We start from the raw sequence: 14,220 nt of genomic DNA on the forward strand, positions 1-14,220 counted from the left end.
TATTTTTAGTAGAGATGGAGTTTTGCCATGTTGGCCAGGCTGGTCTCAAACTCCTGACATCAAGTTATCTGCCAGCCTCGGCCTCCCAAAGTGCTGGCATTACAGGCGTGAGCCACTGTGTCCGGCCCAGCTTGGCTAATTTTTAAAAAATGTTTTATAGAGGCGGGGACTCACTATGTTGGGCAGGCTGGTCCTGAACTCCTGGGCTTAAGTGATCCTCCCACCTCGGCCTCCCAAACTGGTGGGATTACAGCCATGCCTGGCTGGCTACTGGCTAAAATTATGTATAATTTATATCTCCAGTACTGGAAATGATTCAAAGATGAAATACATAGCATAGTGAATCATATATATATACATATATACATATACATATATACATACACATACATCTACATATACATATATACACACACATACATATACATATATATACACACATACATATATATATACAAACATACATATACATATATATATACACACAGTGCTGTTTTAATCCAGCATAGACACATACGGTCATGATATATACACACATGGCAAATACGTCTTATAAAATACAAATTGGCCAGGCACGGTGGCTCCGCTTGTAATCCCAGCACTTTGGGAGGGAGCCCGAGGCAGGACGGCAGGGAATCAAAACCTCGGAGGTCAGGGAGGTTCGGAGGACCAAGCCTGGCCAACATGGGCAAAACTCCTCGTCTCCAAAAAAAAAAAAAAAAAAAAAAAATACAAAAATTAGCCAGGTGTGGTGTTGTGTGCCAGTAATCCCAGCTACTCAAGAGGCTGAGGCAGAAGAATTGCTTGAGCCCAGGAAGTGGAGGTTGCAGTGAGCTGAGACTGCACCACTGCACTCCAGCCTGGGCAACAGAGTCAGACTCCATCTCCAAAAACAAAACTGATAGCTGGGAGTGGTGCCTCACGCCTGTAATCCCAGCACTTTGGGAGGCTGAGGCAGGTGAATTACATGAGGCCAAGAGTTCAAGACCAGCCTGGGCAACATGGCGAAACTCCATCTCTACTAAAAATACAAAAATTAGCTGGGTGTGGTGGCACATGCCTTTGGTCCCAGCTACTCAGAAGGCTTTGGCACGAGAATCAGTTGAACTTGGGAAGCAGAGGTTGTAGTGAGCTTAGATCATGTCATTGCATTCCAGCCTGGGCAACAGAGCGAGACTCCATCTTAAAAAAAAACAAATGCTGATGATTTAGGATAGTGGAGGAAAAACTAAAAAAAGAAATATATAACCAAAAAAACCCAAAAACAAACTGAAAAGAAAACTCAATATATGAAAAAGTGTTTACAGGGATAGATTATGGGAAATTGCACCAAGGTAAGAGGCAGGATTTGAACCTTGGCACTCTCGCTCCAGAGTCGTAACCACTGCCCCTTCCTGTTCCCTGCTCTCTTTGCCGGATCTGCTGCCTGGCCCCGCGGCGACCTGCCCAGGGATGCGCCCTTCTGGTAAAGTTATTCAATGGCTGCCCCCTCCGGATCCACAGCACAGCCGCCTGGACACATCCCTCCACCAAGGGTGGGCATTCTGGAGGGCCAAGGAGATCCTGCAGGGAATGGGGGAGCAAAAGTAGGGATGGGGAGGAGCCTAAGGAAGGCACAAAGGCAGGGACGGGGAGGAGCTTAATGGAGTTGGGGCGTGGCCAGGCTGAAACAGGGGCGGAGCTTGTCCTTACACTCAGGATTTGGTGATCAAAGATGCATAGAGGGGAGCCAGGTGCGGTGGCTCACGCCTGTAATCTCAGCACTTTGGGAGGCTGAGGCGGGTGAATCACTTGAGGTCAGGAGTTCAAGACCAGCCTGGCCAACATGGTGAAACCTCGTCTCTACTAAAAATACAAAAGAAGCTGGGTAGGCCGGGCATGGTGGCTCACACCTGTAATCCCAGCACTTTGGGAGGTGGAGGCAGGCGGATCATTTGAGGTCAGGAGTTTGAGACCAGCCTGGCCAACGTGGTGAAACCTCATCTCTACTAAAAATACAAAAATTAGCCAGGCGTGGTAGCACGTGCCTGTAATCCCAGCTACTCAGGAGGCTGAGGCAGGATAATTGCTTGAATCCAGCGGGTGGAGGTTGCAGTGAGCCGAGATCATGCCACTGCACTCCAGCCTGGGCAACCGAGCAAGAGTCAGTCTCAAAAAAAAAAAAAAAAAAAATGGGTAGAGGGATTAGTTGGAGAGTGAAACTAGGAATATTGGAATTCAGGGGCCAGGAGTGTCAGAATATAACAAAAAGGTTAGAGTTTGGAGCACAGGAAAGATGGACAGCTGGAGGTTAATGATAGGGAGACTGGGAGTAGCATTTTGGGGTGAGGAATTTTAGAGATTAGGATGCAGCCGGAAAGGGACAGAATCTAGAGATCAAAGAGATGAAGACAAGGTCAGTGTTAAAGGAACAGGTCACACTGGACAGAAAAAGTCCTATTTGGGGGTGTCTGAGTTTGAAGGTCAATGTTAGGATTGGCATTAGGGTATCAGAACTGGGGAGGAAATCAGAGGACTATTTTGGGGGGCAGGTCTAAGGTTGGGGTCAGTTTGGTTCAGAAGACAGTCGGGCAGAGATGAAAGAACCACCAGAATATGGGTAGTCAAAAGGAGGGAGAATGAGACTGGCTTGAGGAACCGTCCGCTCTGGCTTTGTTTGGGGAAACAGAGGCTGGGAGTATTGGTTTGGAGAAAGAATAGAGGGTCAGAGCTGGGGACAGAGTGTGTGTTTGAGGTCAGACAGGTGGGGATCTGGGAGGTCCCTGAGGATGAAGTCGGTCCCAGTGTCCTTGTCTGTGCCTCCAGACCAGCACCTGCTCCTGGGGGCAGAGGAAGGCATCTTCATCCTGAACCGGAATGACCAGGAGGCCACTCTGGAGATGGTGAGGAACCATACCGGGCTAGGGCAAGGGCAAGGGCGGGAGTTGGGGGTTGCTGGGGTGTCACCAGAGCCATCTCTCCCATTCCCTGCAGCTCTTTCCTAGCCGGACTACGTGGGTGTACTCCATCAACAACGTTCTCATGTCTCTCTCAGGTCTGGCTGTGGGTAGCAGATGGGATGGGGTCGGAGGTTAAGGGGTCAAGGGTTTGGGGGCTGGGAAGTAGACGGGCACAGCTGAAAAAAAACTTAGACTGCTTGGTCACAAAGTCCTAGGTTCAAATCCCAGCCACTTTTTCACTGTGCTCCCCAAGCCTCAGTTTCTCCATTTGTAAAATGGGGTTCACAATAGTCCTCACCTCTCAAGTCAATTTTGAGGTAGTTTCTACAATAAATTAGTCTTCTTTTTTCTTTTTTTGAGACAGAGTCTCGCTCTGTCGCTCAGGCTGGAGTGCAGTGGTACAATCTCAGCTCACTGCAACCTCCGCCTCCCAGGTTCAAGTGATTCTCATGCTTCAGCCTCCTGAGTAGCTGGAATTACAGGTGTGCACCACCACACCTGGCTAAGTTTTGTATTTTTAGTAGAGACAGAGTTTTACTCTGTTGGCCAGGCTGGTCTCAAACTCCTGACCTCAGGTGATCCACCTGCCTTCGCCTCCCAAAATGCTGGGATTACAGGCATGAGCCACCACACCTGGCCTTAAATTAGTCTTTTTTTTTTTTTTTTTTGAGACCGAGTCTCACTCAGTTGCCCAGGCTGGAGTGCAGTGGCATGATCTTGGCTAACTACAACCTCTACCTCCTGGGTTCAAGCAATTCTCGTGCCTCAGCCTCCCAAGTAGCTGGGACTACAGATGTGGGCCATCATGACTGGCTATGTTTTTTTAATTTTTTTTAATATTTTTTATTTTTAGTAGAGATTGCGTTTTACTATGTTGGCCAGGCTGGTCTCAAACTCCTGACCTCAGGTGATCCACCTGCCTCGGCCTCCCAAAGTGTTGGGATTACAGGTGTGGGCCACCGCATCTGGCCTAAATTAGTCCTTTTTTTTGTTTTTTGTTTTTTGTTTTTTTTTTGAGATAGAATCCCACTCTGTTGCCCAGACTGGAGTGCAGTGGCGAAGTCTTGGCTCACTGCAACCTCCGTTTCCCAGGTTCAAGCGATTCTCCTGCCTCACCCTCCCGAGTAGCTGGGATTACAGGCACCTGCCACCACACCCGGCTAATTTTTCGTATTTTTAGTAGAGACAGGGTTTCACCATGTTGGCCTGGCTGGTCTCTAACTCCTGACTTTGTGATCCACTCGTCTCAGCCCCCCAAAGTGCTGGGATTACAGGTGTAAGCCACCGTGCCCAGCCCTAAATTAGACTTTAAATAGCTTTCATGTTCAGATAACAATCAGAACTTATTCTACACTTTACTAAGATAGAGTGAGCAAGTTATAGATTTAAAAATCTGGACCGGGTGCAGTGGCTCATGCCTGTGATCCCAGCACTTTGAGAGGCCAAGGCAGTAGTACTGCTTGAGCCCAGGAGTTCTAGATCAGCCTGAGCAACATAGTGAGACCTCGTCTCTACTAAAAATTAAAAAAAAATTAGCTGGGTGTGGTGGCACACACCTATGCTTCCAGCTACTCGGAAGGCTGAGGTGGGAGGATCATTTGAGCCTATAAGTTAGAGGCTGCAGTGAGTCATGATCACGCCACTGCACTCCAGCCTGGGAGACAGAATGAGACCCTGGGTCTCAAACATAACAATATGTAGGCCGGGTGCAGTGGTTCACACCTGTAATCCCAACACTTTGGGAGGCCGAGGCGGGTAGATCACCTGAGGTCAGTAGTTCGAGACCAGACTGGCCAACATGGTAAAACCCCGTCTCTACTAAAAATACAAAAATTATCTGGGCATGGTGGCGCATGCCTCTACTCGCAGCTACTTGGGAGGCTGAGGCATGAGAATTGCTTGAACCTGGGAGGCAGAGGTTGCAGTGAGCCAAGATTGTACCACTGCACTCCAGCCTGGGTGACAGAGTGAGACTGTCTAAAATAATAATAATAATAATAATAATAAATAAGTGAAATAATTTCTAGTTTTGGGGGAACACCGAGCCAAATGGGATTCATAAGTTAGTGAAAGCCACATCTGTGATGACAAACTAGAAGATTTTCTAGATGTGTGTCTTCTAAAACTTTGTAATATGTGTAACTTCATCTGACTGGTTATGTGTCCAGAGTTTCTGATACGGCTACAAATACCACGAGGGTAGGGAACATATTTATTGTGCTCATCACTGCTCACCAGAGCCAAGCACAGCAGGCCTGGCCTACAGTGGGCGTTCAATCTATGTGGAGTGAGAAATGAATGAATGAATGAATGAAAAGTACTTGAGACTTGCAGGCTTGGGAGTTTCAGACAAAGGGATGGGGCTGAGGGAAGGGATGGAGGAAAGGAAGTGGTATATGGGATCCTATAACTTCCTGCTTCCCCCTACATACACACACCCTGCAGGAAAGACCCCCCACCTGTATTCTCATAGCATCCTGGGCCTGCTGGAACGGAAAGAGACCAGAGCAGGAAACCCCATCGCTCACATTAGCCCCCACCGCCTACTGGCAAGGTACCAGCTCCTAATGAATGCACCACAGAGCCTTATAATTCCTCCCATGCCCCTCTGCCTCCTGCTGTCCTACCCCCTTCACACCTACCTATTCTCCAGGAAGAACATGGTTTCCACCAAGATCCAGGACACCAAAGGCTGCCGGGCGTGCTGTGTGGGTGAGAGAGAGCTTCACGGGTGTGCAGAGAGTGGGCGGGGCCGGGCCAGAGGAGGGGCTTGAGCTGCATCCACCTGAGAAGGTTACAGAGTTAAGGCAATGTGTCCAGAACCCAGAAGATGGGTGGTAGTGTGGGCCTTGTGGGAGGGTGGCGAGGAGGATAGAGGGCATTGATCTTGACTCATCCTTGCCCATGCCACAGCGGAGGGTGTGAGCTCTGGGGGCCCGTTCCTGTGCGGGGCATTGGAGACGTCCGTTGTCCTGCTTCAGTGGTACCAGCCCATGAACAAATTCCTGCTCGTCCGGGTAAGGGGCTTGGGAGGGTGCTGGGAACTCTGAGGAGTGAGTGGCTAAGGCCTTGCACTCTTTGCGCTTCTATCAAGAGCTCCATGAAGCCCCACCTCCGTCGAGGCCCCGCCCACCCGCGGTCTGCGCTTGGAGCCTCGCCCTTCTGAAGCCATCCTGATCCTTAAGCACCGCCCCTCACACCTGGGCCTAATTATTCCTCAGGCTCAGTGCGGCCGCTCCCTGGGTGTCCTAGTAGAGTCCATTTAGAGCCTGTCTCTTTGAGTGTCTAAGTAGGTTTTGCTATCTTTGGGGCCCTGCCCGTCTGCCGCCAAGGTGGCATGCCCCCACATGGAAGCCACACCCACTCGGAGGCCACAGCCCCGTTCCCGCGGAGGCACCAGGCCTTATCCCCTGACATTTCTAGACGGCGGCTCCCAAGACTTAGGGCCCTGGTTCGGAAGTCCCAGGCCAGCTCCAAGCCACCGCCCCCGCGGCCTGGGCCTGACCCACCCCCTAGCCCGCCCCTCCCTGTGCGGCCCGCAGCAGGTGCTGTTCCCACTGCCGCCGCCTCTGTCCGTGTTCGCGCTGCTGACCGGGCCAGGCTCTGAGCTGCCCGCTGTGTGCATCGGCGTGAGCCCCGGGCGACCTGGGAAGTCGGTGCTCTTCCACACGGTGCGCTTTGGCGCGCTCTCTTGCTGGCTGGGCGAGATGAGCACCGGTGAGTGGGGCGGAGTCTTGCTGAGGGCGGGGCTTATCTGATCCGGAGGGGCGGGGCTGGAGGCGGGGCTTAGCTTAGCCTGAGGCACTACCGGACTGAGAAAGGGCTGGAAGGGCGGAGAAGGGAGAATGGCAGGTTTTAGTTAACTGGGGAGATTGATGATGAGGTGGGACCGGGGTGGTGGGCGGGGTTTAGCCTACTTGCTTGGGAACTGAGGCGGTGGCTAAAGCACAGGTACTGGCCTTCTGGGGATGGTGTGGGGAAAGGGGAATGGGGTGGGGTCAGTCCTTAACCCACTCCCCTCAAACAGAGCACAAGGGACCAGTGCAGGTGACCCAGGTAGAGGAGGATATGGTGATGGTGTTGATGGACGGTAAGAACCCTCCTTTCTCCTCTTCCTCCCCACCCCTCCAGCTGCAGTCCCTAGATCTCTGCCTCCGAACTTGTGCTTCTCAGAACCCCCTGAGCCCCTCTGGGGCTTGCCCCTGTCCTACATAGCTTTCACACTGAATTTATGGATTGGTCCCTTAGTAACCCTCTAAGCCTTGCTCACAGTTCTTAAAACCGTCTCTCTATCTCCTTCCAGGCTCTGTGAAGCTGGTGACCCCGGAGGGGTCCCCAGTCCGGGGACTTCGCACGCCTGAGATCCCCATGACCGAAGCGGTGGAGGCCGTGGGTCTGTGCACGGATGGGAGAGCCCAGGATCAGGGGTGGAGACTCAAGTGATCCCCAAGGGTAACGGGCATTGCTTTCTCCCCAGCTATGGTTGGAGGTCAGCTTCAGGCCTTCTGGAAGCATGGAGTTCAGGTGTGGGCTCTAGGCTCAGATCAGGTAAGCCCCTCCATCCAAACTCCACATCGCTGTCCCCGGCCTCCGTCATCACATTCATCAGATGGGCTCCGAGAACTCCTGAGTCAGTGTGAAGTCCTGGAGGGGAAACATCTTCCAATTTCAGTTCAGATAGATCCCCTTCTTTGCCCCAGGATTTATTTTTTATTTTTTATTTTTTTAAGACGGAGTTTCGCTCTTGTTGCCCAGGCTGGAGTGCAGTGGTGCGGTCCCGGCTCACTGCAACCTCCACCTCCTGGGTTCAAGTGATTCTCCTGCCTCAGCCTCCTGAGTAGCTGGGATTACAGGCATGCGCCACCACAGCTGGCTAATTTTTGTATTTTCAGTAGAGACAGGGTTTCACCACGTTCATCAGGCTGGATGGTCTTGAACTCTTGACCTGGGGTGACTCACCCGCCTTGGCCTCCCAAACTGCTGGGATTACAGCCGTGAGCCACCACACCCGGCCTATTTTATAGATAGATAGATAGATAGATAAAATTTATTTATTTTTGGAGATGGATTCTTGCTCTGTCACCCAGGCTGGAGTGTAGTGGCGCCATATCGGCTTACTGCAGCCTCCACCTCCCAGGTTCAAGGAATTCTCCTGCCTCAGCCTCCTGAGTAGCTGGGACTACAGGTGCATGCCGCCATGCCTGGCTAATTTTTTTGTATTTTTAGTAGAGACAGGGTTTCACCATGTTGCCCAGGCTAGTCTCGAACTCCTGAGCTCAGCCAATCCACCTTCCTCGGCCTCGCAAAGTGCTAGGATTACAGGTGTGAGCCACCACTCCTGGCCATTTTTATATATTTTTTGAGACAGAGTCTCGCTCTGTCACCCAGGGAGGAGTGCAGTGGCACGATCCAAGCTCACTGCAACCTCTGCCTCCTGGGTCCAAGTGATTCTCCTGCCTCAGCCTCCTGAGTAGCTGGGATTACAGGTACACTCCATCATGCCAGGTAATTTTTGTATTTTTAGTAGAGACGGGGTTTCGTCATGTTGGCCAGACTGGTCCCGAACTCCTGACCTCAAGTGATCTGCCCACCTCAGCCTCCGAAAGTGCTGGGAGTACAGGCGTGAGCTACTTCACCCGGCCTGTTTGTTTTGGAGATAGGGTCTCTCTCTGTTGTCCAGGCTGAAGTGCAGTGGTGCAACCATAGCTAGCTGTAGCCTTGACTTTCTGGGCTCAAGCAATCCTCCCTCTCCAGCCTCTCAAGTGGCTTGGATTACAGGTGTGAGCCACTGCACCTGGTTGCTCTTGGATTTCTTGAGTCCTAATCTCATCCTGGGCCACTACTGTGACCTTGGGCTGGCAACTTTGCTTCTCTTTAAGCTTCTGTTCCCCAACTGTAAAATGGGGACCACTATAGAGATATATGGATAGTTAAGACCAGACGGGTTGGAATTCAGCTGAGTGACCTTAGGCAGATGACTTAACCTTCCTGTGCCTCACTGTCCTCATTTGGAAAATGGTGTTTATCTCACAGAATACTGTGTCAGACTTTGCCCTTACACTTTAGTATTTTTATTTATTTATTTATTTTTGCTCACTCAGTTCCCTCCCTCTTTTTGAAACTGAGTCTCGCTCTGTTCCCCAGACTGGAGTGTAGTGGCACAATCTTGGCTCATTGTAACCTCTGCCACCCGGGTTCAAGCGATTCTCCTGCCTCAGCCTCACAAGTAGCTTGGATTACAGGCATGCGCCACCACAGCTGGCTAATTTTTGTATTTTCAGTAGAAATACAAAAATTATCTCAGCTGGAGATCTCCGCTCCGGTGGCATGCCCAGTGGCGCGATCTCAGCTCAATGCAGTTTCTGCCTCCTGGGTTCAAGTGATTCTTCTGCCTCAGATCCTGAGTAGCTGGGACTATAGGCGCACACCACCACGCCTAGCTAATTTTTGTATTTTTAGTAGAGACGAGGTTTTGCCATGTTGGCCAGGCTGGTCTCGAACCCCTGACCTCAGGTGATCCACCCACTTCGGCCTCCCAAACTGCTGGGATTATAGGCGTGAGCCACCATGCCCAGCTCCTTGCTCTCTTTAAGGGAGCCATGTTTGTAGTGACAGTGGAGGTATCTTCCAGGCACTGAGACACACACTTTTTTTCCCTAGCTGCTACAGGAGCTGAGAGACCCTACCCTCACTTTCCGTCTGCTTGGCTCCCCCAGGTATGTTGTGGGGTGGGGTGCAGAAGGACCTGGGAGGGGGCTTCTGATGTGAAGAGAGCATTCTGAGGTGTCCCCAGCAAGGTATCTCTAGCCTGGACAGTGTCTCACCTGGTCACCCTGCTTCCATCCCTGCTCCTTAGAGTCTGTTCCCTGCACTGCAGCCACGGGGGCATTTTCTTTCTGTTGTGTTTCTCACTGTACTCAAAGGCTGGAGTGCAATGGCACGACCACGGCTCACTGCAGCCTTGACCTCCCAGTCTCAAGTGATCCCCCCACCTCAGCTTCCTGAGTATCTGGAACTACAGGCATGTGCCACCATGCCCAGCAATTCTTTTATTTATTTATTTATTGAAATGGAGTTTTGCTCTTGTTGCCCAGGCTGGAGTGCAATAGCGCGATCTTGGTTCACTGCAACCTCTGCCTCCCAGGTTCAAGCAATTCTCCTGCCTCAGCCTCCCAAGTAGCTGGGATTACAGGCATGTGCCACCACACCCGGCTAATACTATATTTTTTAGTAGAGACGGCATTTCACCATGTTGGCCAGGCTGGTCTCGAACTCCTGACCTCAGGTGATCCACCTGCCTCGGCCTCCCAAAGTGCTGGGGTTACAGGCATGGGCCACTGCACCTAGCCAATTCTTTTATTTTTTAATTCTTTTATTTATAATTTTTTAAAATTTATTTTTGACACAGAGTCTTGCTCTGTTGCCCAGGCTGGAGTGCAGTGGCACAATCTCAGCTCACTGCAACCTCTGCCTCCCAGGTTCAAGTGATTTCTCATGCTTCAGCCTCCCAAGTAGCTGGGTTTACAGGCGTGTACCACCACGTTTGGCTATTTTTTTGTATTTTTAGTAGAGACAGGGTTTCACCTTGTTAGCCAGGCTGGTCTCAAACTATTGACCTCAGGTGATCCAGCTGCCTTGGCCTCCCAAAGTGCTGGGATTACAGGAGTGAGCCACTGCACCTAGCCTTAATTTTATTTCATTTTTGAGACAAGGTCTCATTCTGTTGCGCAGGCTGAAGTGCAGTGTTACACACACAGCTCACTGCAGTCTTGACCTTCTGAGCTCAAGCGATCCTCCCACCTCAGCCTCCCGAGTAGCTAGGACCACAGGTGTACACCACCACATCTGGCTAATTTTTTTATTTTTTTGTAGAGACAGGGTCTTGCCATGTTGCCCTGGCTGCCCTTGAACTCCTGGCCTCAAGCAGTCTTCCTACCTTGGCCTCCCAAAATGTTAAGATTACTGGCATACGCCACCACACCCAGCTGCATTTTTTTTTTTGAGATGGAGTCTTGCTCTGTTGCCCAGGCTGGAATGCAGTGGCGTGATTTCAGCTCACCACAACCTCCACCCACCGGGTTCATGCGATTCTCCTGCCTCAGCCTCCCGAGTAACTAGGATTACAGGCACGTGCCCCTGTGCCCAGCTAATTTTTGTATTTTTAGTAGAGACAGTCTTTCGCCATGTTGTCCAGGCTGCTCTTGAACTCCTAACCTCAGGTGATCTGCCCGCCTCGGCCTCCCAAAGTGCTGGGACTACAGGCATGAGTCACCATGCCCGGCCCTGGCTACATTTTTATTTTAGATTTTTATCTTATTAAAAATTTTTAACTATTAAAAATAACGATTTTAACTATTTTGACATAATTTAAAACTCACACTCCCAGAGAAGTTGCAAAAATAAAACAAAAAAATTCCCTGTTATCCAGATTAACCAGATGTTAATCTTTTTTTCCTTTTTTTTTTTTTTTTTTTTTGAGATGGAGTCTTGCTCTGTGGCCCGGGCTGGAGTGCAGTGGATCTCCACTCACTGCAACCTCTGCCTCCCGGGTTCAGGCAATTCTCCTGTCTCAACCTCCTGAGTAGCTGGGACTACAATTGCACACCACCACGCCCAGCTAATTTTTGTGTTTTTTTAGTAGACATGGGCTTTCATCATGGTGGTTAGGTTGGTCTCAAACTCTTGACCTCAGGTGATCCACCCACCTCTGCCTCCCAAAGTGCTGGGATTACAGGTGTGAGCCACTGCACCTGGCCAGATGTTAATCTTTTTAACCGCATTTGCCTTATTCTTCTCTCTCTCTTTTTTTTCTTTTTTTGAGACAGAGTTTTGCTCTTGTTGCCCAGGCTGGAGTGCAATGGCACAATCTCGGTTCACCACAACCTCCCCCTCCTGGGTTCAAGCACTCCTCCTGCCTCAGCCTCCTGAGTAGCTGGAATTACAGGCATGCACCACCATACCCAGCCTCTTTTTTTTTTTTTTTGTATTTTTAGTAGAGATGGGGTTTCACTGTGTTAGCCAGGATGGTCTCGATCGCCTGACCTCGTGATCCGCCCGCCTCGGCCTCCCAAAGTGCTGGGATTACAGGCGTGAGTGACTGCACCCGGCTTACCTCTTCTTTTTCTTATGCGCACACAACCACACACACAAGTATATATGTGTGTGTGTGTGTGTAACTTTTTAATGAATATTTGGGAATGAATTGCAGGCGTGATGCCCATTTACCCCTAAAATACTTCAGTGTATGTTTCCTGAATCAAAGCAAGGACATAATGTTACAAACCACAGCACAGCTGCCAAAATCAAGAAAACAACACTGAAACATCGCAACCTTCTAATTCATACCCCTACTCAATTTCACCAGTTGGCCAGGTGTGGTGGCTCACACCTGTCATCCCAGCACTTTGGGAGGCTGAAGCCGGCAGATACCTGAGGTCAGGAGTTGGAGATCGGCCTGGCCCACATGGAGAAACCCCACCTCTACCAAAAATACAAAAATTAGCTGGGTGTGGTGGCATGTACCTGTAATCCCAGCTGGGAGGCTGAGGCATGAGAATCACTTGAATCTGGGAGGTGGAGGTTGCAGTGAGCCGAGATCACGCCACTGCACTCCAGCCTGGGTGACAGAGCGAGACTCTGTCTCAGGAAAAACAACAACAACAAAAAATTTCACACGTTGTCCTAGTGATGCCCGTGATATTTTATATATATATATATATTTTTTTTTCTTTTTTTTTTTTTTCTGGTCCAAGATCATAGGTTGCACTTAGGAGTCATGTTTCTCTATTATTTAGCCTGGAACAATTATTTAGACTTTTTTTGTCTTTAATGAGCTTTGACCTTTTTCAAGAGTAAAGGAAAGTTGTTTTCTAGAATGTTCCTTGACTGTGTTTGAGGTTTCCAGGTTCTGCATTTTGGGCAGGAATACCGCAGAAAGATGTCTTTCTCAGTGCATCATTTCAGGAAGTACACGATGCTAGTTTGTCCCGTTACTGGTGATATTAACTTTGATCATTTGGTTAAGGTAGAATCAGCCAGTTCTCTCCACTGTGAAGTTGCTTTTCCACCCGCCACCCCCCGCTTTTTTTTTTAAAGATAGGGTCTCTGTCACCCCGGCTGGAGTGCAGTGACGCAATCATGGCTCACTGCAACCTCGACCTCCTGGGCTCAATCAATCCTCCCACCTCAACCTCCCGGGTAGCTGGGACGAAAGGCGCGTACCACCATACCTGGCTTATTTTCGTATTTTTTGTAGAGACAGGGTTTCGCCACGTTACTCAGCCTGGTCTGGAACTCCTGGACTCAAGAGATTCACCTGTGTAGGCTTCCCAAAGTGCTGGGCTTATAGGCAGGGGCCACCGCACCCAGCCTCTGTTTTTCTTTGTAATAAGTATCTTTTGGGGGAGATTCATTGAGACTAGGTAAATAGTCTGTAAATATGTTGTTTCTCATCAGATTTTCACCCACTAGTTTTATTGTTTTTTGTTTGTTTTTGTTGTTGTTTTGAGTCAGAGTCTCACTCTGTCCCCCAGGCTGGAGTGCAGTGGCACGATCTCGCCTCGCTGCAACCTCCTCCCAGGTTCAAGCAATTCTCCTGCCTCAGCCTCCCAAGTAGCTGGGATTACAGGTGTGAGCCAACGCGCCTGGCCTGCCCACTAGTTTTAGAATCAATTGATTTTTCCCTGAATCTATTATTGTTAGGTGGTTACTAACAATAAAATGGTGAGTTTCTGATTCTATGTTTCCTTCTGTGTCTTAGTTGGCATTCTACCCTAAAGAAGAGCTGTGTCTTCGCCATTCTTCTTTCTTTATACCAGCATGGTCTCATGGATTTTTATTCTGTGGGTTATTGTCTATTACTGTCATTATTTATTTATTTATTTATTTAAGAGACAGAGTCTGCTCTGTCACCCAGGCTGGAGTGCAGTGGCGTGATCTCAGCTCACTGCAACCTCCACCCCCTGGGTTCAAGTGATTCTCCTGCCTCAGCCTCCCAAGTAGCTGGGATTACAGGCATGCACCACCATGCCTGGATAATTTTTGTAGTTTTAGTAGAGATGGGGTTCACCATATTGGCCAGGCTGGTCTTGACCTCCTGACCTCAAATGATCTGCCCGCTTCGGCCTCCCAAAGTGCTGGGATTACAAGCATGAGCCACCATGCCCGGCCTTGTCATTATTTATTTTGAGGCACAAAGCGTCTCAAATTTAGCCAGTGGGAACCACTTTAAGGAGCCCCTGTGTCCTTTTGTCATGCCAGAAGGGTCATTTTAAAATCCAAA

At 49.8% G+C, this 14,220-nt stretch overlaps 1 protein-coding gene and 1 long non-coding RNA gene across 5 annotated transcripts in view; one reads left to right on the top strand and one right to left on the bottom strand.

Annotated features, from left to right (window-relative positions):
- LOC100590209 (mitogen-activated protein kinase kinase kinase kinase 1) overlaps window positions 1-14,220 on the top strand; it is a 30,071-nt gene that overhangs the window by 15,194 nt on the left and 657 nt on the right. For all 4 annotated transcript variants that reach the window (XM_030822223.1, XM_030822224.1, XM_030822225.1 and 1 more), the window contains 11 exons: window positions 1,451-1,535; window positions 2,806-2,882; window positions 2,974-3,034; window positions 5,385-5,493; window positions 5,593-5,651; window positions 5,853-5,956; window positions 6,482-6,656; window positions 6,967-7,029; window positions 7,243-7,332; window positions 7,417-7,487; window positions 9,600-9,655. In XM_030822223.1, coding sequence (XP_030678083.1) covers window positions 1,451-1,535; window positions 2,806-2,882; window positions 2,974-3,034; window positions 5,385-5,493; window positions 5,593-5,651; window positions 5,853-5,956; window positions 6,482-6,656; window positions 6,967-7,029; window positions 7,243-7,332; window positions 7,417-7,487; window positions 9,600-9,655 — 950 coding nt within the window. The remainder of the gene's footprint in view (window positions 1-1,450; window positions 1,536-2,805; window positions 2,883-2,973; window positions 3,035-5,384; window positions 5,494-5,592; window positions 5,652-5,852; window positions 5,957-6,481; window positions 6,657-6,966; window positions 7,030-7,242; window positions 7,333-7,416; window positions 7,488-9,599; window positions 9,656-14,220) is intronic.
- Window positions 1,283-6,621, bottom strand: LOC115837232. Its single transcript, XR_004032252.1, has 3 exons — window positions 6,532-6,621; window positions 5,582-5,724; window positions 1,283-1,563 (listed from the first exon to the last, which is right to left on the bottom strand). It is a non-coding gene; the product is annotated as an uncharacterized LOC115837232 (long non-coding RNA).

The sequence above is a fragment of the Nomascus leucogenys genome, chromosome 11 (assembly GCF_006542625.1).
Source record: "Nomascus leucogenys isolate Asia chromosome 11, Asia_NLE_v1, whole genome shotgun sequence".
NCBI lineage: Eukaryota > Metazoa > Chordata > Mammalia > Primates > Hylobatidae > Nomascus > Nomascus leucogenys.